The sequence below is a fragment of the Chondrus crispus genome, genomic scaffold (genome assembly GCF_000350225.1).
Source record: "Chondrus crispus Stackhouse genomic scaffold, scaffold_48, whole genome shotgun sequence".
In the NCBI taxonomy this organism is placed as follows: Eukaryota; Rhodophyta; class Florideophyceae; order Gigartinales; family Gigartinaceae; genus Chondrus; species Chondrus crispus.
The window spans coordinates 191319-214772 of record NW_005178479.1 but is presented as its reverse complement, the minus strand read 5'-3'; the positions used below and the strand labels follow the sequence as shown (position 1 = coordinate 214772).

Below are 23454 nucleotides of genomic sequence, written 5' to 3'. Positions count from 1 at the left end.
CCAGGGTAGTGAATACTTTGCTTCCTTCAAGGTCGTCGAATATCTCTTCCATTTTAGGCAACGGCCACTTGTCGGCCTTCATCACCCGGTTAAGCGCGCGGTAGTCAACACAGAAGCGAGGTTTCCCGTCCTTCTTCGTTGCGATGACGACCGGAAACGACCAAGGAGCTACAGAGGGGGTAATGATCCCTGCCTTCTGCATCTTCTCGATCTCCTCACGCACTACCGCGTTGTGTCTCCGAGGGAGCCTCCGAACGGCGGGCGAAATGGGTCTGTCGTCAGTTAACTCAAACGAATGTGACACAGGGACATCTGCCGGCCTGAGGTCGTCCAAAGACCATGCGGCTATTCCTATACTCTTGAGAGAACACATTATGCGGTCGGCATTTTCTCTGCTGAGATGGCTCAGCTTAGACATGAGAAGTCCCTCCTTCTCATCTCTTTTCTCTTTCTCATCTGCCGGCTCGTACTCTGAGCCTTCCTCAGCTAGGTCCGGAAGTCCAGCATGAGGATCTTCGTCCTCAGTGACTGCTCCCGCCCAGGCATGGTCTGGTTCAAACGGCACCCTTTCACGCAACGAAAGGACGAAGTCTTCATCCGTATCAGTCGAGTCAGCCGGCACGGCCCCCGAGTCTGACGTGAAGTCCTCACTGTCGGTAGCGGATCCCGGCTTCTTACGGTCTTCATCCATCTCAAGACTTAGTCGAATCGTCTCAGCACCCACAGTTACTTGGACATGCTGTTGCCCCAAGTCAATGCACGTTTAGAGCTCTTCTAACGACGGCATCCCCACGATGACGTCGTACGGTGTTTCCGTAACGACAAGGAAGTCCATCATGCTCACCAGTCCCCCAAACGAGACGGGGACATGGCGCAGTGATCTAACACAAGGGGAGCTCTTCCCATCTGCCACAGTGATGTGTTTCTTCGTACTCTCTGGCTTCAGAGGAAGTCTCTTCATCAGGTGCGGCGACATGATGTTCTGCACCGCACCAGAATCCAGTAGTGCTTGAATATCAGTTCCATGAACTTTAACAGTAACCACCCGAAGACGCCTCGGGAAGACATCCGTGTGGCCCGCAAACCCGCGAGAACGCCCCAATCTCCTGGATAGAAGGCGCTTCATCTCCTTCCTTGCTCCTTCAGCGTCTCCACGGACAAGTTGTTTAAATGTTAGACCAGACGGCGCATTCGCCAGCTCTGACACGGCGTTGTACTTGCCGACGTGCTCCTGGAGTGCCGCCTTCTTTGAAACTTTCTTCTTCTTCTGGCGTGCAGGCTTCACTCTCGGCACTCTCAGCGGCTCGTTCCACGGGAGAGTTCCCTTAAGAGCTATTGGAGTGGGATTCAGCAGCCTCGGGATCGAAACTTCTTCACGGTTCTTCGACTGATTCGGCAAGGCCTCTCCTTCGGCGTTGCGTTTCGTAGCTGCCACCAATTCCCCCTTGTTGGTCTCAGTTATAACGGTGACCTGCTTCGAGTCTCTGGTGGCCTTGTCACCGGCGTCGTTGGCAGAACCGCCTGCTTTGGGGCCATAAGCGCTTGCTGCTTCAGCGTTACCTTGAAGACCTGCATGAGCCACATTCTTTCTCGCAAAGCGGGACCAGCAAGTCTCTGTCGTGTGTCCAATCTTCCCACACGTCGGGCAACGAGTATGACGGTGTGGGTTGGAACGACAACGAGTCGCTGAATGACCTGGTTCCTTGCAATAGGAACATTTCCAACTCGTATCATTGTCCCCTGGCGTTTTTCATTTCTTCATCATCAGTGACAGTTCTGCCAGCTGGTTGGTGAGGGCGTGTACCCTTTTCTCCAGCTTGTCCCGTCAAGGATTCACATCAGAACGCATCAATACGCGCTTGGGCGTCACAGGTTCAACGGACTGCGCAGCAGTTTTCGCCGCCTTGAAGGCGTCACGGCCTGCAGCAAAGTCCCTCACGGTCTTCATCAGTTCTTCTTACGTCGTCGGAGAACAATAGATCGCGAACTGAGCAACATCCAAATGTGCCATTACGGCATTGGGAAGCAAGCCGTACTTTGCCTCATCGTTAAAACCAGCCCTCCTGTAGAGCTTGTCCATTTCATCCATCGAAGTAAGCAAGTTCCTACCATCCAGTCGGCAACTCATTGCCTTCTGGATGTTTTCTTCTGGCCACAGTGCCTCCGTAAAACGGTCACACAGGGCGCTCTTCACACCGTCCCAGTCACTGACGGCCTCGGTCAGACTCCCATTATGACTATACATGTCATAGTAATAGTCGAACGCGGCACCCTCGAGGTGGAATAGGATACCTCCTGCCTTCTCCTCGTCAGGCTTGCCGCGCATAATGATGTTCACGTATTCGAACAGAAACTTGGAAACATCTGGCCCGTTCGACCCATCGTAGGTAACAGTGTTAGGGCCCGCACTTGTGTCTGCGTCGGCCCTCCGCAAGAGTACCATGTTGTTGGTGAAATGGGGGAGGCGGTTTGGGGAGCCTGCCGTTCCGTGGTGAGGGTCGGCCGAGTTGTCTTCTCCCCCCCTTTTTCCCCGCAGCGCCCGTCACCATCTCTCTTTTATTTCTACGAAATTCCTTTAAGAAGCGTCCACGCGTCCGGCCCGGATTCCGCCGGGCCGTACGCGTGCGCTTCTCTAAAATTCGAATAAAATCTCGGACTACAGTATAAAATCTCCCTCTACAGTAAAAATGCAATTTTCCGTAAAAATATCCCACAATAACATAGAAGTGTGATATCTACTGTAGCCTAGTCAATAAGTGTAACACTTGACTCCATTGAATGGAGTCCATTCACTTTGCCATTCCACATCATACACTGTGTACTCCCCACCTACATCAAAACGGACCCTCTACTGTAGTGTCTCTGCATGAAATATCGTGCAAACAATGCCGTTGGCATGCAGACACCTCTCTCATGATCGTCATGCCCCCCCATTGTACCGCAGCCCAAGCAATGGAAAAACACCAGAACATCGCATAAACCGTTATTGCAACTCCGTATTTTCTCATTCTGTACTCGCCTGCTGCTGCACATCGTTCTCATAGTTTTATTTCATTGGCCCACGACGACTAACGCAACTGCAAAAAAAAGTTTCCGACAGACACTCCCTCACAGTACGGAACTCGCCCCACAGTTCAGTCTGTTTATGCGTGTGTTGCTCTCGCCTTATTCTGATATGAATCGTCTACTGCCACAGCGTGCACGTAAAAACTCATCCGACCTCTCCTACGCATTATACACCAACATAAAAATCACCCTCCATTCATCTTCAGCCCCTGTCTGGTGCCTAGAATATCTCCGCTCTCTTGCTTTGTCGTTGTTCCCCACTCTTCTACCCGGTTCATCAGAATATAAGTGCTCTACACAGCACTAATAAATAGCTATTTAAAAAAAAAAAACATCAATTCTTCATTTTGGTCGCGCAACTGCTTGCGTCCGGTATTCCCCGTTTCGTCCAACGCCGATTCTTTATGACCCCATGTTTACGACCCATCTTTATGGTGTCCGTTTTGTGCACCGCGCAGGAGTACTCATCTCTCTCGGTGTACTGTAAGTGTCGCATCACTTATTTCTCCCCTGCATGCTGCCCACAAGATACCTCTCAGCCGGGATGCATGCCTTGATTTCCAGGCACCATTGAGAAACCGTGCAGTAGAGGAATTGCCCGTCACGCTAAGGTGCCATATTTAGTATATCCTGCCATGTTCAATGGCCTAGAATAACGCAGCTTGGCCCACTCCTCTCACTTGGCAAGACTGTCTTCTTCAGCCCTTCTTCAATAGCTGAAGGCCCTACGCAGTCCCACAAGTACAAGCGTAATTGCACGTCCTTTTCACATTACCTGCTGCACCACTCCATCGCCATCCAGTGTTCCGCCTGGACTGCCGCATCTTTCCAATTTATGCATGAAATACACAACACGTTTGACAGCTACCTACGGTGTAGAAGGGTAGGGTCAACTTTTTCGGAAATCTAACAAATGACACCTGAGACTCCATTTTTATCGTCTGGCTCTCCACGAACGACTTTGTCCGATTTCGCAGTGAGTCAGCCGTGCTCAGGCTGCATCTGCACCAACACTGTACCAGACTGGCTCTTTAGAATCAAGCTGCTTGAGATGCTATACTCTGCGATCCATATTGTACTGGTCACAGTACACGCCGTACTGCACATCATGTGCCGTACCACTGAAATGTATAAATCGTCATGTCGCTGGCGCTCGCGCCAACTTGACTTCACTCTTAGAACTGACTCGTAAAGTTTGAAGAACTGTTTTTCTTGGTGCAGCTATTGCCGGGGCGCTCTCACAACAATCACAGGAGTCTGCGTGCCTGCGTGTCCGCCGGCACTGCCATCGAAGTTCTTGTCTCTCCCAAGGGCTTACAATACACAGGTATTACCCTTCGCGCTAGCCTTTACTCTTTTATCACAACGGCTTCCCCGGAGGATAGTTGCATCCCTAAATTTTCGTTTTGTAGCTGTTTCCTGCGGGAATGTTTCCGTTGCCATTTCGTTTGAATTGGTTTGGGGCCTTGGTCGAATACATATCGCATGCTGTCCTTGTTAGCCTCCGAGAGCAAGCATTTTCATTCTCTCCGAAGGAAAACAAGGGCGTTTTGTCACGTGCAGTTGCGTTCCATGACCCTCCGCAAGAAACAGGAAACACGTCGTAGACCAATAAACCTATGACACAGCCATTGTTCGTGATTCATCACAGCGACAAGCAATGTGGCTGAGAAGTACTGTATCTTTTTAAGTGAAAATGTTTGGAGACTCCTTTCCTGCCGGTGTTTGTTGATTCCTTAATGCTCTCTTGCACATCTACACATGTCTGCACAGATATTAAGATATTCCATTTACTCCCCCAAGAGGGACTGGATACAAGAATACAGATGTTTCTCGCATTGAAAAGATGGACAGTGTGTGCTTCACAATGTGTGCTACACAATGTGTGCTACACAACCAAAGCAGCTCGCAAAGAAGTTTAAACATACCACGGAAACTTTATTGCGGATTGCAGAGGATACGATGTACTTTTTTTAGCAAGAAAAACGCATGGAGTAACACCTTAGATTATGGCGTTCTAGAATGTATTGTACCTCTATTCCAAACGATTACTCTCTGTATGGGGGACGCTGTATTCGATCGCAGAAAGAGAAAGGGGCGCGGCTAAAACATTTGACAAATACCAACAGCCCCAACCGGCAACCTAAAGATATCACCCTTTAGAATTCCTGTGGAACAGCAGTTATTCCAAATGATGTCACTTTGGTCATTTTAAGGGCTGTTTGCGCCTGTCAGAATCACCATTTGTATTTTATTGGGAATATATAGAGAATATCGTATTTTTATAAGAAAGCAGAGCATGCTGCATGGTACTGCGATCAAAAGTCTCGATAGAGGGCACCCCATGGCTGATAATTCGATGCGATGAGATGTTCAATGCCTTCCAGAGAAGCACAGAAAAGATAGTGAATGTCAATACATGCATGTTTTTCGAGGAACTGTTATATGGTATTGTATTTTCCTGAGTAGGAAAGTTCTAATATAAAACGGATCCGAGTTCTAACTTCGATGCCATCAAAGTTCAATAGTATGAGTTTACATTTTTGACGTGACCTTTCTTTCAGGACAAGTCGTGTTTACTGCTCGGCGGTGGCCAGTATTTCAAAAGCAAAAAATGCCTTGTCGCAACTTGCATGTACTACGCGAGAGAGTTCGGATTGATAGCATCACGGATAGATTTGTGTGAGATTGCTGCCAACTGCATGTCACTTACAACTGCTCTATTGCAAGGCAGTAACGTGCAATAAGTATAGATACCGTAATGAGTGATTGTAATGACACGACAATCACTAATCACACCACCCGTACTTCTACACAGTGCTTGTCCACAAGGTGCATACTGTATCTAGAGAGCGACAGAACGAATTTCTTCTGCTCAGGGTATTTGATACGGGTTCTAGATGCCGCCTGCCCTGTTTTGTTACATCTACTTTATGGTGTTGATGCCGAAGCAAATCTGTCGAAAGATACCAGGAAATGCACAGTATCATTGAACTTGCTATCCTTGAAATTAATAAAAACCTTCTCAAGACTAGATAGTCCTGTTATTAGAAGGATTGCACTGTACAGAAATGTGTTTTTTCGAGAAGAGACTAACTGGGTCATACGCAGAGGTCGTAGTATTTCCGGGAAAGTAATTACTGACAAAATCTACATCTTCAGAGTTCCTGTGTTCGTCAACAATCACCCCTAGGGCTAGGGACGACCATAAGATAGCATTTCGATTTTTGATTACGCATGTAGTCCACCCCATGAAGGGCGGGGCTTGCTTGCTGATAAACAAAAACATGTCGAAAGTCAAAAGCACGGCAGAGGGGAGATCGACTAGTTCACGTGACAGGAAAGATCAACTGAAGGGGATTTCTTTTGTTCTTGGCTGACTACTTCCGCAATCCGATTGGAAAGAGGATCAAGAGGCAAGCAACAAATGTGAGTTGCAACAGGCTGAATATTAGTTGCAGTCACTACAAAATATAACGACTGATGGCATTCTAAAATTGCTTGTTGACTAAAGGAAGGGCAGTGCAAACTTCTCATTTCAGAGGAAGAAGCAAGTTGGGCTCGCAAAACTAGTCCAGCATCATGCACAGCGTGTTGTACATGACAGGAAAGACTTCATTCACTTTATCCTTAGGAGAGACTGCGCGTTTATTCGAAACGGTGCTATTGTGTTGCCCTTCGAATGGTACAGTACAGACCGAAGCAGAGTATCAGAACCTCGTCCTTGAATTGCCACAGGACTATTCAACCGAAAGCCCAGCCCTTTTCAGTTCTGCCAAACGACGTCGTACAGTATGTACTGTACGAACTCCGACATGGCATCACTGTAAGCTTGAAATACGGTACAGAATTCCATAGATAGCAGGTGAGTCTAAAATAATGGATATGAAGCGCCGTAAAAAAACATAGGTCACGTAGGTCGTGGCAGGGGGGTACTTTTTGGGATATGGGTCCTTGTGTGTGCGTGACAGAGGCAACTTCCCGAAAGAAGCGTCGGGCGTGGTGAGCTCCAGGCCCACAGACTCAGCTACAGTCGTCCACTCTTGCGGGACAGGGTACAACAGGTACCCCTTCAAATTGTCCTATTTCGCCAATGTAGAGTAGGGAGGCAAATGAGTGGTAGTGTATCTATATCCTAGGGAACATGCCCGCCAATATATCAGGTGATCTGCCCAAATTTTCTTTCAATTTCTAACATTCTCTCATGTTAGGAAGGAGATGCCCCAAGGAACCAGCGCTGGCCTCAACCAAGTTCCATGCCGCGACTTGGTGCTACGTGCGCTGTCGGATATCCAGGCAGAAGTCGACACCACCATCCATTTGCCTTGGAGATTTTCAGTTTGTCCTTCCTGGTTCTGGACCGTGTTTCAGCGATCAACACTCAACACAGACGATCACACACCGCAACGTTTTAGCAAGTAGCAGTCCTTCCAACCAGCTCAATTCGCTCGTTCTGCATGAGTGTATGATTGTCTTTGCAACCTATGAATGCTGTTCCCCAAGATACTTGTACGCCCAGATGCCGTGTGCAGCGCAGACTGTCAACATACTTCCCAGTGCGTGATAGGACCTCTCCAGATAGGCCACGACTGTACTACAGTATACTGTGTTCGATTGTATTCTCTATTCACGGAACCTGCCTGCATCGCCTCTGCAGCAATGCCCCAATGGGCCCTCTTTATGAAAGTTTCCCTCCTCTGTTTTGAGACAAAAGAAATAAGCACCGCAGTTAAGGATTAAAACAGTTCATATTCAACAGCGAGTATTCTAACAATTTGCCCTTTACTGCTATGCTACTAGGACAATATTTTGAAACAGGATGCAAAAAGATTCAACTACAGTGTGTAGTGCATGTGCGTCGTAAAAATTGCACATATGAAAAGCAATTGTATCAGGTACCATCTAAGCTCCTGGCTTGAGTCGGTAGGGATTCGGAAATGTGCTTCGTCACGAGTCCAAAACGCAGCAGACTGGTGTCACAGAACTAAACTTAACAAGAAGACGCTTTCAACAACGAAGAGTTGGATTTGAGTCCAAGCTTTGGCATGTACTTCCATAAAGGCTGTCTCTGCATGACCAACTCCAACATACGAGGCACAGGCAGAAGTCTATGAAAAATAGAGCTGCACGTCCGCATCTAGAAACCGTAATAAGGGCCTGCGGTATAGCGAACGTCTGGGAAAGGGCCAATAATCCATTTCCTGATGGGTATCCCTCTCTCACAGCAATGATATACGAGAGTCTCTTCGCCTCCAAGCATTTATATCAAATAGTCTCCTTATGTATTGTTCCTGAGAACTGCCACTCCAAACTTTCACTATTCTTGCTCGGATCTAGATATCTTCTGAGACATCTTTCAGCAATACTGTTCGAGCGGTATGCCTAATCGAAGAGTTGCATGTAAGCTCAGGCCACATACCATTGCAAGCGAATCCAAAATATGTGATATTGATATCCGTGGAAAAGAAATGCCAAAAATCGAAAACTACTTTCAGGGAGTGCAGAAAATATAGACTTGTTCTGTACCTCTCCCATGAATGTACACGTTCAGTAGACGTTCTCATGGTGACAGCCGGGGCCAGTTGATCGAAAATTCCATTGCAAATTGCAATCGGTGACTTGCAGTGACTTCTGAAGCTATATATTATTTTTAAATCGGTCTGCGTTTCTGACATTCTCCTTTCAACCTCAGAATGCTCAACACCATCGATTTATTCGCTTACCCTTACTTTTTGATTCCATTTTCCATTTTGACTCTTTAAAGATGGCTGATCAGCTGTTCTATTAGCTGAACAATACATGTTGCATATCAGGTCGAAAACTGTACGAAAGGGTTGGCATTAATGCCACTTCTACTGCATTTAAATATTACGCACGATAAGTGCCATTTAAAGTTGGATGTAAGGCTGGTACATCACTGCTAGGACACCGCCCTGCCTTTAAATAAAGTTAATCCATTTCGATAAGTGAGAGGGAGGTGGGGATGTGATTACGGTTTAATGCTCTGCAATTACCATATTCGTGCGCTATGAGCAGACGAAGTAATAGTTGCAAGCATAAGCTGCGGTAGCTGTGCCATGGTATCAAGAAAAATTGGCATCTTCTTCCACATGCTTGGTACTCCTGTCTAGTGTAGCCTTAGCCTCAGGATGTCGCTGTCGATGGGCAATAATTGGGACATCGAATTAGAGAGCGCCTTGTAAGATGTGGTGTATCTCTATATCTTTATATCAAGAAAGAAGATGAGATCGAGTACAGTTTTCATCCCCAAATCAGCTTGCGGTTAAAAGATTTGAGAGAACAACCAAAGACTTGCAAGGAGCGTGGTGGATGCGACTTCATCCAGACAAAGGCCGAGACAGATACTACTAAGCCAGCACCTCCGAGAGCTTGTCAGACGTGCTAACTGTATGGGCTCCTCAATGATCCGCTCATTCAAGGATGTCTACACAGCTTAAACAGGCCACAAGGTGCCGGCTTGCTAGAAAGAGCGAGAAAATGGATTAATTTTCAAAGGGTGTTGCGTGGCTTCCATGGTGAACGACTACTTGTACAGCACATGTCATATTCGAGTTGAGTGGTTTTAGGTAGGGTTGTTCACGGCATCGCATGGTGCCGTCACGACCTCAGATTGTGATCTCTTCGTTGCTCATGCTCTTGTCTGCAACGGTGTTTCGAAGGAAGCACGGAGTGTTTCTGGAAGGGTACCTAGAATTCTGCCGTGATCGTTGCGCTGTACTTTTTTTTTTTTTCGTTACCGAGTGTAACCGTCTCCTGTACCTGTACCGTACAGAGAATCAAAATAACTGGAACCTTGTATGTTCGCCTCAATCAAGTATTCTTACATATACCGTTGGCATGAGGAATACGATCAACGTTGTATGAAAAGTATAGTGGGCCGAATACAGCTCAGTGAAAAGCTGATCGGCAAGCCGAATAGCATGAAATCACTCCATATTGTCACAGCCATGCGATATTGCACACCTCGTAAAACTGCAATGAAAATTTGAGTGTGCACACACTTCAACATAAACATGTGCTTACCATCAAGATGAGTACGCGTCATGCTGTGTGAGGACATCGAATGATGATGATTTATGAACAGAATGTCCTTATCGCTTGACACTTAGGTGCCCATGGGTTGATTCCCTGGTGACGTGAATGGGAGAAAAGTTAAAAAACGACAATGCAAAAGCATAATTGCAAGAGTTTCTCGAACGAACAGAAGGGATGACAAGGCCGGAATCTCTGGTGATGCGAGCGCAGGGATGATAACTGATAGGGAGCTTTGTGAGGAAGTGATTGCGGATGAAAGCGATTGCAGGACAAGAGTGTCATCGAGATCGTCGCGGAGGCTGAGAGGGAGCCTCGTTCAACGAGTCCACGGACTTGGGCACGAGATGGCCCACACGCATTTCTGTCGCGAGGGTGGGTCAAAAAAGTGGTACTGAAATGTTGATTGTGGACCCCCTTGGGCGACAGCATGTCTCCACCGGCCGGGCCACCTGAATGGCTCTCGGCCACACCGGATGGCCCCTCCCGCGTTTCTCCTTAGATCGGAGATCATGCCTTGAATCCCGTATTCTGCTACTTTTTGTGACAAGACTTGAGGCCTAATTTAAGTTGAACAAGGTACTGCATCGAAGCATTCTTGTTTACCGTCCGCTCCTTTTCCTTAAAATCAAGAAATATTCCGCATGCGCTGAAGTACAGTATCGCAGCATCACTTGAATTATTAGCCTACGAGACGTTCTACTGTAGATTTCGCGTATCCTACACGTACTCTACACTGTACACGTACTCTACAATACAGGCACATTTGCGCTAGTTGTAATTCGCAAGCAGCACGCCAGGTTACCATAACGGGCATCACCTGCATTTCATCCATGATCTTCTACCTGGACCTTAATGGAAGTGCATATGCACCACTACCATTCATTTGACATCCACATGCGGCCTCGCAACATGCCTCGCGTTCAGAACAACGTGGACTGACAGACATATCACTCACGCACACACACCTTCACCCATTCATGTCACTAAAAATGAGTTTGAGTTCACGTCGCGAATGGTGCGTCAGGAAAAGCCAATAAAACCCCATGCTGCGTCTATACAGAGTCTGGACCGTCGTCGTTCAAATTATGCGCAGATCCTGCCGGGACTTCAGTCGCCTCTTAGAAATTGGAGACCCAGGCACTCACTGAGTGAGCCCGTTTTTTGAAGAACCAGAACAGCCATGAATTGACTCCATGACATGGATGACATGCGAAGCCCATCTCAATTTAAGAAAAGCTTCACGCTACAGTACAACAACAGTGACGTACACGAAAGAAGTTTTTGCGGTTTTGCCCTTGTGTCTTACGCATCCGATGACTGCTGAAAGTGATAATGCCAACGTTTTGTGTGAAGTTCAATAACTTTCCTTTCATGCACTTTCGGGAGAGGCAAATCAGAATATATCATTGCTACTGCGGAGGGTTGAATCAAAAATTAGACTGCGCTATTAGTCCTCTGTGGACATGAAGGTGCCCAGTGAAAATAGAGTCGGGCAAGGACTTCTGGTTGTTTCAAAAAAGATAAAAACCATTACCTAATCCAGCAAATTGGCAGGAGTGGTACGAAATTGCTTGTTTTTTCGTAGAACTCCCTCAAAAGTTAGTCATAAAAATGAGGTGTTTGCCTATCATTCAGATGAGAGACCGTACTGATGTTCAGAGATACTAGCTAGCAGGTTTAGATTAGTTCCCCACATTTTTGTTTTTCGTATTTTTTGCCCGGAGTCATCATCTCAGGAGACTGATGCTCAAATGCGATAACAGGCGTGATCTTTCGCTGGCAATCTCAGAAGCTAACATTATGAAAGTTTCAATCTGTTCTTTTTTCGGCTATCTTGTTCCTTTTCTCACACTGCCCAGAACACATCACATGAATCCGGTCGCAACTAGAAGTATAAATACGAACGTAGAAACCTTTTCGCCTCGCTACTCTGTTTCCTTCATTCGCAGAGACGAAGATAGAGGATGCTAACCCCCTGCGATCCCATTTAAGAGACGGCTGCTACTGTGACACTGTTGATCAGTGGATCATCAATCTAAGAGTCTCCCAAAACGATGCAGAGTTCGTATGTGGACGTGACCAGGTAAGCATGCGACGCATCAAAATGGATGAGCAAAACCACGACTTGGTGCCGATGACGCGGCGTTATTGCTCCACACGGGCATTTTTTGAATTTCATTCTCAACAAGAAAAGCGTTGGAATGGCTAGTGGCACAATGTGGCGGAAATCTGTTAGATTAGTTGAGTTAACTGCCAGTACTGGGGCAATCTTGCAGTATGAATTTGCCAAGGAGAATAAACTGATGGCTGTTATAGAGTTATAGCAGAAATATTCCTTGTTGTTCAGTTGTGTTTTTCTGTAGCTACGAGGCCAGGCGGCTTTTAGAGTCTCTACAGTCTTACTTCTACGCTAATAATTGCATTTACTCTCGGGTGCATTTGTGCATTTCCATCAATTAAGAGAGCATTGTAGATAATCGACGGGAGTCAAAATACACTTAGTTGTCATAGCCTTCTGGCGACAATAAATTTTAACACCAGTTCATTCAAGGAAGAAGTGCTGCAACTTGTCTCTCGTGTTGGGTAAGAAAGAATTAAAGAATGGGGAAAGAATCCTGATTGACATAAGTACCCTGTAGCGAAAAAGCTATTTGGCAATGCTGTGTTGAACTAATGGAGGATCAAATTATCCTGCTGATCAACAGCTTCATTCATTGCTATGCGTTTCTCAATCTCGCGACACCTTGGAAAGAAATTTTCTTTGTGAAGGCCTCACCGAACGGCAGTCTGCACAATAGCAAACTGGTGGAGGAAACTGAAGTCTTGGCTTGTGCAACAGTGTATCGAGAAATATTCGAACGCCATGTAGTGAACGGAAAAGTTCATAGCGGAATAGAAGAACAATTTTGCAATACAGGTATTGGCTTCACGCACTTTCTCAGAATTTCAGAGTCTGCTATCCCTAATGAAGATAAATGACTCGTGCGGATTCGGTTATGTCCGAGAAGATACCTGGTCTGGCGAAGTACCCATTATGGGCACGTGTAGATGTTGGAGATACGGAAGAGCGAAAACTTTTTGGCCCCTCATTGGCAAAAAAACACAATGGACGAAGGTGAGGGCTTGGCCGAAAGTGAATAACCATATGCTTGAAGTACCGCCACACCTCTTACAACAATTCCTTGACTCTGTTTGTAAGGTACAGTAAAGCACCGGCCGCATCGGAACTTGAGTCATGACTGGAACAGTTTCAATCTGATATAAATGAACCATTGCTCTCATCGGCGGAAAACCACTGTCGTCCAAGAAGCATCTGAATAAGATGGCAGCATTATCAGATCTATGATCTACGGTATGTATGGGGACGACCCGTTGAAGAGAATATGCTTCTGTGACAAGGAATGAAGGATGGACAATGAAACAGTTTTTGGGTATCGTGATGAAGACTTTAGAAGCCCGTCAAGTGCACTTGGCGTGCAAGAGCCTAGGTTCATGCGCTCGGACGATCCTCATTTCCAATGATAGACGAGTTCATTTGTGTACGCACACACAAGGCACTCGAAGTCTATTCAGGACAGTGTTGCCTTTTGTAAAGGAGTATAGTTTTCCAGTGAATTCTTCATTTAACCGTTGTAGCTTTTCTGTGTCGTCCTGGGTTTCCCTTCCGATATCGTTGCGATTAATCGGAGAAGGCTTCATGCTGCCATGTGGCAAGCGAAATGTGAGATAATAGTGCCCTGTAGTCTCATCGGTTTCATGCGATTGCGACATCCTTTCTGTTTTGGAGCTTCACCTTTCGCTTGAGTATTTGGCGAATTGTCGAGGTGAGGCTGCACAGGCTTGTCGGTCGTTTTTTCTTCTGGCTATGTTATGCAAGAGTGTTCTTCAGGCAGACGAGGTATACGATGAACCAACTATCAATTTCTCGCAGTGTTTTCGGATGGGGCCTGGAAACATGCTTGAGCAGCAATACTTTTCATTTGCGAACAAGCATGTGTATAGAGATAAACGGTTCCGTTTCGAGGAGTTGGGGCACGGAACTGATAACAGTGCGCAACTCAACCATTTGAGGACAATGATCTCTCTGCAACCGAGACTTTGATCTGCTACATAAAATCGCATCTTTGCTGTTTGTTCAGCATAGGGTATTGGCAAATGCGTGCAGGGAAGTGATATGGAGTAGAGTAGAAGTACAGGAACGAGCGTGTCGTGCGGGAGAGGAAGAAGTGCAGCTTTCTTTTGGCGAGCACGAAAAAAACGACTTTCTAGCTTGTGACCACGCATGTGAAGAGTTCACCAACAAAGTACTCTCATGACTTGTTGCTTTCTACCTGTAAAAGAAAACTGGCGCGCACTGTCAGAAACTGTTGCTCGGGTGTCTTTGTTCGTTTACATTGATTCTCTTCATTGGCAGATATTAGGGAAAGTTGGCTATGCGGACAAAATTTGTCCGAAGCCGACCAGAAAAGGAAAGCCCATCAGATGAAAACGGATTTGCCAGCCAGACAGCTTCATGTACGCTACTCTAGAAGAAGACAAGGATTGATTTCTTCTAAACAATGAACTGCATGCATTTTCAGTATTGCGCATCATAGTGTACAAGTTAACCGCAATACCCAGATCGGGGTTAAAGAGAGTGCGGTAATTTGAACATCTTTAAACTAAACAAAGCATATAAGGGCTCTTCCGCATTAAATGCGGAAGAGCCCTTTGATAAAATTTCTATCCTCAATTTGTGCTGCTGTACACTAAGGGCGCCAACTACATTCCATAGTAACTGTGAAGAACATAAACTAATTGAAGTCATAACAATTAAAAGACGCTTCAAATTTTCAACCTGGCGCCTTCCCGCGCTTTGTCCACAGTTCTCGACAAACATACTGTAGGTACATGCATCCCCTGCCGCTCCTATCATGCCCTGCTGTCCCCTTCCATTTCCCTCCCCATCACTCCGTCACAACCGCAACCACCCTCGTCGCAACATGCCGCTCCGTCGAAGCCAGCGTCGTGCCAAGCCCGCGCTGTCAGTACGCGCCGAACCGACACCCCCGGATGATGACAAGGAGAACGAGGTCGCAATGCGGGAGAGCGGCAGTCTCTCCGGAAAGGACGAGACAAGCACGAGCGACACGGGAAAGGTACTGCCCGAGAAGGACAAAATTGCCGCAGTCCATACAAGTCGACAACCGAGGCGGGCGGCGTCGAAACTGCTGCACAGCAAGACAGCCTTGGTCTCGGATGAGGAAGACGAGGCAAGTTCGGCGCACGGACCAGCGTCATTTGCTTCGGAGCGTGAGCGAGAGTTGACCGCAACCGCAATCGACATCGGGGATATTGACGAAATTCAAGAGGCGAGCCCGCGCGCCACAGCTGCTGCGCCAGTGGAACGAGGCGCAGACGGGGAGACGACGAACCGCACTCCGCTGGCCGTGCTGCAGCCGGAGCAGGTATCGCCCCTCCGCCCGAAGAAAGTTACGTATGGGAAACGGCGTCGCGTGCATCTGATTGAGATGCCAACGAGTCATGCGCTTGGCGTCATGCGGTATGCCAGCCCCGAGAGGACAGCAGAAGGGAAGAGCGACCAGTCCGAGCAAGGAGAGGAAGCAGTTGAAAAAAAGGAAGATGAGGAGGAGGAGGAGGAGGAGGAGGAGGAGGAGGCGTCGCCGGAACGATCGAAGCCACTGGAGGAGTTTATGAAGGAGCAACGCGACTTGTGGGCAGAGGTCGATGCCGTGGACCTGGAGGAACAATTTGACTAGTGAGTGCGATTGCGTCTAACTTTGTAATATTCGTTGACGTCGTTGGCGCTTTATGTTGGGGAGCCTCTCTGCCCGTTTGCATACTTCCGCGAGTGCGACGTCCCTGGTTGTTGACGATTGGGGTGTTTGAGGACGTGAGGAGTGTGAGTGCTGTGTCGACTTGTTCAGTTAAGACGATGGTCGGGCGTGTTATCGACCAGCGCGATCATCATTTTAGCTTTGAGAGAGCGCGCACCAGTATCAACGCTTTGCCCTCCTCCACACCTTGGGCTTTTCCGCGGCACAACTTCACTTTTCGTAGGAGCGCGCGGAATTCGACTGCGAGGTGGTGACCTGTGATGGGTGGCGCAGCTGTGTTTTTCGAAAAGATTTTGGCGGGGTAAGAGATGGCGACAGAATTACTCAATCGCCATGTGTGACCAACCCACTCGTGTCCAGAAGTCCCACGAGTTCAGTCATGAGTCCTGCGCGCGAGCTCAATCGCCTGCTGGAAGCACCGTCCGCAATGGCCGTTCCCTTTCCCCTCTCCACTGCATTTTTGCTCCCCTACTGCCGGCAGCCCGGCCCCCGGCAAGGGCGGAATATGCGACAATGCGTAACGAAACGAGAGCTGTTCCCGCGACACCTCTTATGGCGTGTGACGCGCGTGCGAAACGCAGACGGGACTAAGACGGTTGTGTTTGGGGGCGGCAACGGGCGGTCAGCCTACGTTTCCAAGGACCTGGCATCAGTCAACGAGTCAGTCCAACGGAAGAGGCTTGCCAGGGCCCTAAAGCACGGTTTACCAGGTGAAGTGAAAAAGGAGCTGGTCGACAAAGCGATCGAGTGGGAGAGGATGTCGGGCGAAGAGAGGGGATTGTTGTTCGGTGAGGTTTTTGGGGAGGATAGCGTTCTGGCCGCCGTTGAGGAGGTGCAAATGGGTGTGGGTACGGGTGAGGAGCTCCTGTTATATTGACAAGCTTCGTGTTTTTCGATGTCGCGTAGCGAGTCACAGATTGAATGATGTTGCGGGCAATCTATTCTACTACATATAAACAGCCTTTTGGTTCGCATGACCGGAGAGAACAGAGTGTGCTGCGCCTCTTCACGCCACTCGGCAGTCGGTCATTGACTGCGCTACATTCCATGTGCGCATATAGAGGTTGCCTCTGCTGCATAGGATACAAGTCAACGCAGAATTTTTTTAAGGTGAGCGGTATGGGTGTGTAGCGGGTCTAAGGTGGGGGAGAGTTTAGAAAAAAATACTTGGGATAAAAATATTACAACTTGAACAAGGCCTCAATGTTCTTGAGTGTTTGTGTGCGCTCCTCCAAGTCAGCCAGTCCCCGCAGATGGACCATGGGTGAGTGGAGCATCTTGTTAATGATGCCCTTGGACAACTGCTCGACAGCCTTGAGCTCGCTCGCGCTAAGATCGGAGAGCTTGCCCTTGACTCTGTCCATCTCGTCTTGGCGGATGCTTTCCGCGCGCTGCTGCAGCTTCGAGATCGCCGGAATGCATCCAAGCGAGTTATGCCAATTGTTGAACGTAGCTAGCTCCTCGCGCAGCAAGTCCTCCGCCTCCAACATGAGGCGGCGTCTCCGGGCCTGGTTCTTGGCGACCACGGCCTTGAGATCATCAACATTATAGGAAAACATATTATCTATTTCCGCAACGTCATCGCTGACGTTCCGCGGCACCGAGATATCAATCACGATTGATCTCCTGAGCGGATCAAGCGCTGGGGTGAGCATGTCCTTAGTCAAAATGGGGGCCGACGCAGCCGTAGACGTAAAGATGATATCGCTAGTGGCGACCGACTCGATCATCGAGTCCAAAAGCTTAATGTGCAAACTAGCGTCCGGGAACATCTTGGCCAACTCCTCGGCCCTTCCAATGGAGCGGTTGACAATGGTAATATCCGCCACTCCTCGCGAGAGCAAATGCTGGACCAGCAATCTGGACATCTTTCCCGCACCCAGAATGCAAACCTTCGCGTCCTTGAGTGGCAAGTCCAAATCCGGGACGGCCTTCATCTCCGCCAACTCGACGGCGGCGCTCGAAATTGACACGGCACCTTTCGCAATGCCCGTCTCTGATCGGACCCTCTTCCCTGCCGACACGGCGTTATTCAGCAACCTCTGCAAAATCTTGCCCGCATGGCCGTCCGCATCGCTCGCCAACTCGTAACATTTTTTCACCTGCGACAAAATCTGTCCCTCGCCAATGACAAGCGAATCCAAGCCCGCCGAAACTCTCATCAAATGCCAGCTGGCCTCATCTTCCGTGAGCATGAACAAATGCTTCCTCAATTCGGTGACCGACAATCCGCTTCGCGAGCTAAGATGCGCGACGACCTCCTGGATGGCCTTGAACGGATGGTCTGCGACAATGTAGACCTCAAAACGGTTGCACGTGGACAGGACCGCGGCTTCGGAGATGGCGGCGCACTCGCACAGCCTCTCCGCGGCGATCTGCCACTCAGCCTCGGGGACTGCGAGGCGCTCGCGGACGTCGACGGTGGCGGTATGATGCGACAGCCCCATGACGACGACCTTGCCTAGAGCCGAAGATTTGGGCTTCTTCTTCTTCTTCCCCGAGGGCTTAGCCGCGACCGCAGCGGGTTTGTCCCTGGCCGCGCCGCCGGTTCGGACGGCGGCCTGAGCGGCACGCAGCGAGCGCAGGCCGGGGCGCTGCGGGCCGCGCCTGGGGGAAACGAGTGAGGTGTGGGCCAGGAAAGGGGAGGGCGCGAGGCCGGGGGCGACGAAGGCGGGCTGCATTTCGGGGGAGTGCGGGAGGGGGGAGGGCGTGCGGAGGGCGTGCGGAGGGCGGGCGGAGGGCGGGCGGAGGGCGGGCGGAGGGCGGGCGGAAAAACGCGGGACGCAAACGGGGACAGGGAGGGGTGTGGCAGGGAGAGGGGATGCGGAAGACGGGAATGGAGGAGGAGTGGTAGAGAGTTTTTTTATAGGTGTCGACGGGATGCGGACAAGGCAGCGGTGGCTGCTCGGGCAGCGTGGCGAGCTGCACGAGGGGCAGATATCGGGGCCTCTGGTTGGACAGGTGTTGCGGAGATGGCCAATGAGGTGGCGACAAGTGCGGGGTGGGACATGCAGAGGCGCTCAGGGGATGAGCGGGGAGAGCAGATCTTTCGCAAAGCGGCAGCGCGCATCGGGCCTGTCACAGGAGGAGCGTGTTGTGTCAAAAACCCTGCCTGTCCTTTTTGTTTGTCATCGCTGGCATGCGACCCGGCGCCGCTTGCTCTAATTTTCGCAGACGTGTCTATGTCTGACTGAGAAACCTGCGTCATCCCGTTTCTACTCCGTTTGTTATGTTGTCCACACGCAATCTCCCCCCGTCCTCTCTTCCATGCTGTACTTTGTGCTTCCCAACAATCCACTAAATATTACAAGTCTTTTTACAAAAATCTCATCGTCCCTCCGCGTTAAGCAGCGACCCCATCCCCATCCCACCATCCTCCTTCCCTCCGCCGTACTTGCCTCTGGCTGCATGCCCAGATCCAAGTCCTCTTCCGCCTGGCAACGACATCATCCCTGGCCGCCGCACGCCTTGCGTTCCCCTACCACATTTGTCCCCACTCGATGTCTCCACATCCGCAGTGCTTTGACCATTCCCGTCGCTAGGCGCTTGTGACCCTAAGTGGCTTCTGTTGCCACCCATTCCATTCCCACCTGCCTCTGCTTTTCCATTCCCTGACATCTGTGCTTGTTGCCCTCCACTCGCGCCTATCCCAATTTTCGACAGCCCATACCCATCTCCCTGCGACATATCCACGTCACCAGACTTTCCGTTTACCACATTTTGTGATCGCATTCCATCCATTCCCTTCCTGCTTCCTTCACCCACGCCCATCATCGCCTCCCCTCTCCCCACATCCACACCTCCCATACTCCGCCCGGGCCATGATTGAGACATTATCCCAGTATTATTAACAGATACCGCCTGCGTGCCATACTGCCCCCTCATCTCGTACTCCAGTCCCCGTCCCTGTCCCATCGCGGCTTGACGCGCGTTCTCGAAGGCCATTGATAGACCGCTGCTGCTCTGCCCGCTCATCTGGCCAAAATTTACACCCCCGCCTGCGTCCACTTGACTTGCACCCTCGCCACCTACCTCTCCGTATGTGTGTTCATCCCGCCCAATCCCTGCAACCGCCTTCGCACTTGTATCATAGTTTCCAACTTTTGCCTCGACTTGCCCGTGCATTCCCAGGTTGTTACGCATCACGCCGCTGCCAAATGTTCCAGCCCCAAAACTTTGGCTCCCGCCACCCGTCATCTGAAGCACACCCGATGTCACACTATTACCTGGCACTCCCTGTCCATACATAACACCTACCCCCATACTTCCCATCAGTGGCATCCTTCCAGAGCTGGCTCCCATACTCTTTCCCGTATCTGTTTGCATCGCAGCCTGTCGAGCAGCCTCAGCAGCTCTTGCCGTTTGCTCTTCAGCTTTTCTTGAAGCCTGGAGTTCCAGTGATCGACGCTGCGCAATTTCCCGCGCTCGCTTATCTGCAACAGCCTTTTCTCGCATTGCCGTTTCGTTCATGTCCTCGAGCAATACAATTTCCATTACAACGCTATCGCCATTGCTCAGTAACCCAGAACCAAGTCCTGGTACGTCGTCTACTGAAAAGTCCGGTGTGCTCTCACTAAACTCACTAAGCTTCTTCCGAATATCAAGGTACTGCCCGCGATACTTCTCGCACAACGCAGATATACCAACATCCCACTCTTCGCTTGTTATCGAATCCTCTTCGTCAAGTAGCACGTGATATGGTAGTAGACCTAACCATGCACTCACTTGACCTGTAAACGGTGATTTATAGTCTGGTGCCAGAACTCCTTGATAGTCACTCCCCGGCGCTGCTTCAAGACGTATCCTTTTGGACGCAGAAACCTCATTGGCTTTTGTCTCCCTAGCATGCTTCTTCTGTTCAGCAAGCAACTGTGACCGTCGTGTGGCGCTCTCTTGAAGCCTGTTGGCAGAAGCAGCATGTCCACTTCGATCCCTGCTGTGATTCGACGAGCTCTGTAAAGCAGATGTACTGCGCGTTGGAGTCTGACGATGACCAGATGAAGGTAAAGCCGGTGGCGTCAAGCCACGGATATGCGTTGGGATATTCTGTACCCCCGAGGTGGAAGCAGCGGAAGTTGTCTGGCCGAAAGGGTTCCCGAGAAATGATCCGTTCGCTTTGGCGTCAATAAATGATTCGCTGGATCGCGTTGGGCTCCTTCGAATCCCGCGATTTTCCGGAGAAGGAGATCGTTGAGGTAAACCTGGTGTCATGTTGAGAGGGTTGACGGCTGCTGACGTCGAAGCTTGTTGTTTGTTCAATTGCGATTGATTTCGTAACTGCGTGCGGATATGTTCGGCCTGTATTTGGGCTCGGAGTTGATGTTGCAGGGGTTGTGGTAGCGCAGCCATGCTTTGGCTCGCGTGAGGATTCAACACCCCCACTTGTTGCTGTGGAGCATGTTGGCGATATGGGCTCCCTCTCGGGAAGATCTGAGGGGTGGCCTGCTGTTGTCCCAAAGCTGACGATCTCGCCGACAATAGCTGTCCTGAGACCTGTTGTTGATATTGCTGGTTCACACCCTCTTGCATTTGCATAAATCGCTGCTGATTCATTCCGCCTCCATTTGAAGTAGGCAAGAAATTTATCGCCGCCCCGCGCTGTCCTCCTGTTGGCGGCCTGTCCTGCGATACTGCTGATGCTAAAGACATCTTCTGCAAAGCTTGCGCTTGTGCTTGCGCTTTAGTTTGTGCTTGAGCTTGGGCTTGGGCGTGGGCGTGGGCGTGGGCTTGAGCTTGGGCTTGGGCTTGGGCTTGGGCTTGGGCTTGGGCTTGGGCTTGGGCTTGGGCTTGTGCTTGTGCTTGTGCTTGTGCTTGTGCTTGGGCTTGTGCTTGTGCTTGTGCTTGTGCTTGGGCCTGGGCCTGGGCGTGTGCTGCTTGTGCTTGGGCTTGTGCTTGGGCTTGGGCCCGGGCTTGTGCTCGGGCTTGTGCTTGTGCTTGTGCTTGTGCTTGAGCTTGGGCGTGTGCTTGGGCGTGTGCTCTGGATTGGGCACTTTGTCCGGATTGCGGGTTCTGGGCGAGTCCCTTCATCTGCTGCATTTGCAACTGTTGCTGCAGCGTCGCGCGCAGTTTGGGATCTGACGTTCTCATCAAAATCTTTTGCAATGTAGCCTGGTCAAACGTCGCCATGCGTGCAATTTCATTTGTCGGAACCTGCGACATTTGACCAACCTGAGGCGGTGCAGAAAACGTCGCAGGGTCCAGCTCGAATGGAGAAGATCTTCCCGAAGCGTTACTTCTGCCCTGCTGTGATGGTGAGTTTCGCTCCTTGCGGGGTGGCACTTCCGCTCTCGACAGCGCTGCAGACCCCATCGGAATGAGCGAGGATTGAACATGGTTAGCTTGCTGCGGCAGTTGCCGCTGTTGTAACAACCTCGTCTGCAGCTCTTGCTTCCGCGCTTGATGCAATTGCTCTGGCGACTGCTGGACCCCTGGCGGACTAGGTTGAATCTGATGCTGCGTGGCGCCATACTGCTGCCGCGCAAACGCGTTCTGCATCTGTTCCGTCGTGGGGTGCGGGGGCAGCTGCGACACCTGTGCCGCATGGGACGTATGCTGGCTACTTGACTGCGATGGCGAAGGGCTATGCGATTGCGACCCCATTCCGTGCAGACTCTTCGCCGACCCTTTCGCGCGCGGGCGGCGCTGACTCGACTTCTTCGACTTTGTCTTGGAGCGCCCTGATTGTGAGGCTGACCCTGTCGAGTTAGGCTGGCTCGGGGTCCCCATTGACAGCACGCGGCTCGTCTGTGGGGCAACCGAGGCGTGGTTTGGCAGTGGGGCAGGGGATCCGAGAGTAGCCTGGGCGACAAAACCTCCAGGGTAAGCGACATTGGCATGCGACTGACCCGGCAATATGACGGCGGGCTGGATGTGCTTCGGAGCAAACTGAGGCATCGGTTGCGTGCGGCTTTGAGCCGGTTGCTGGGCGAAGCGCATAGCCGGTTGCGGGTAAGATTGTTGAGGTTGCGACGATTTTAAGGGCTGCGCGGTTTGTCGCTGCGACTGTTCTTGAAGGGCTCTGTTCACGATGGGCATGCCCTGCTGCTGTGGGTGCGGTTGCAAGTGTCTCAACTGTCCATACTGTTGCTGCTGTCTCATTTGCTCCTGCCTTATCTGCTGCGAGTGAAACTGTTGTTGGCGGAGCTGGTGTTGCTGGGCGATATGAGCCTGCTGCTGCAGTTGTCGATGCCTTATCTGCCGCTGCTGGTGCAGGTGAGTTTGAATCTGGTTCTGCTGCAGTTGTGCGGTGCGCCGGGCCTGTTGAGGCCATGGTTGAAGCGGATTCGGAGTGGGAGCAGATGGTAGATGGCGAGATGCGGATGGATGCGAGGAGGTGAGCGCATGGTCCAAGACGTCAAAGTCGGAAGCCGGAGGCGGAGCGGAGACGGAAAGGGCTTGCTCCAGCTCGCCGAAAAAGTCGCGCGACGTGTGCGAGGGCGAGGGTTGAGTGTTCGGAATGGAGTGCGGCTGCGACGGGGCGGGGGCAGAGGGCGGG

At 50.3% G+C, this 23454-nt stretch overlaps 5 protein-coding genes; 2 read left to right on the top strand and 3 right to left on the bottom strand.

The window, feature by feature from the left end:
• The first annotated feature begins 15035 nt into the window (after positions 1–15035).
• CHC_T00006665001 (hypothetical protein) lies at positions 15036–15881 on the top strand. The gene has a single exon (XM_005709818.1). It carries the CDS (start codon positions 15036–15038, stop codon positions 15879–15881), a length of 846 nt encoding a protein of 281 aa, XP_005709875.1.
• A 457-nt stretch (positions 15882–16338) lies between these two features.
• On the top strand, positions 16339–16836 carry CHC_T00006664001 (hypothetical protein). Its single transcript, XM_005709817.1, has one exon. The coding sequence runs from the start codon at positions 16339–16341 to the stop codon at positions 16834–16836; it is 498 nt and encodes a 165-aa protein (XP_005709874.1).
• A 61-nt stretch (positions 16837–16897) lies between these two features.
• Positions 16898–17038, bottom strand: CHC_T00006663001 (hypothetical protein). The gene has a single exon (XM_005709816.1). It carries the CDS (start codon positions 17036–17038, stop codon positions 16898–16900), a length of 141 nt encoding a protein of 46 aa, XP_005709873.1.
• A 7-nt stretch (positions 17039–17045) lies between these two features.
• CHC_T00009215001 (glutamyl-tRNA reductase) lies at positions 17046–18406 on the bottom strand. XM_005709815.1 is given in 2 exon segments: positions 17046–17140; positions 17141–18406. The coding sequence occupies 1 exon segment, from the start codon at positions 18404–18406 to the stop codon at positions 17141–17143; it is 1266 nt and encodes a 421-aa protein (XP_005709872.1). The 3' UTR covers positions 17046–17140.
• An 880-nt stretch (positions 18407–19286) lies between these two features.
• Positions 19287–21308, bottom strand: CHC_T00006662001 (hypothetical protein). The gene has a single exon (XM_005709814.1). It carries the CDS (start codon positions 21306–21308, stop codon positions 19287–19289), a length of 2022 nt encoding a protein of 673 aa, XP_005709871.1.
• Between the last annotated feature and the right edge of the window lie 2146 nt (positions 21309–23454).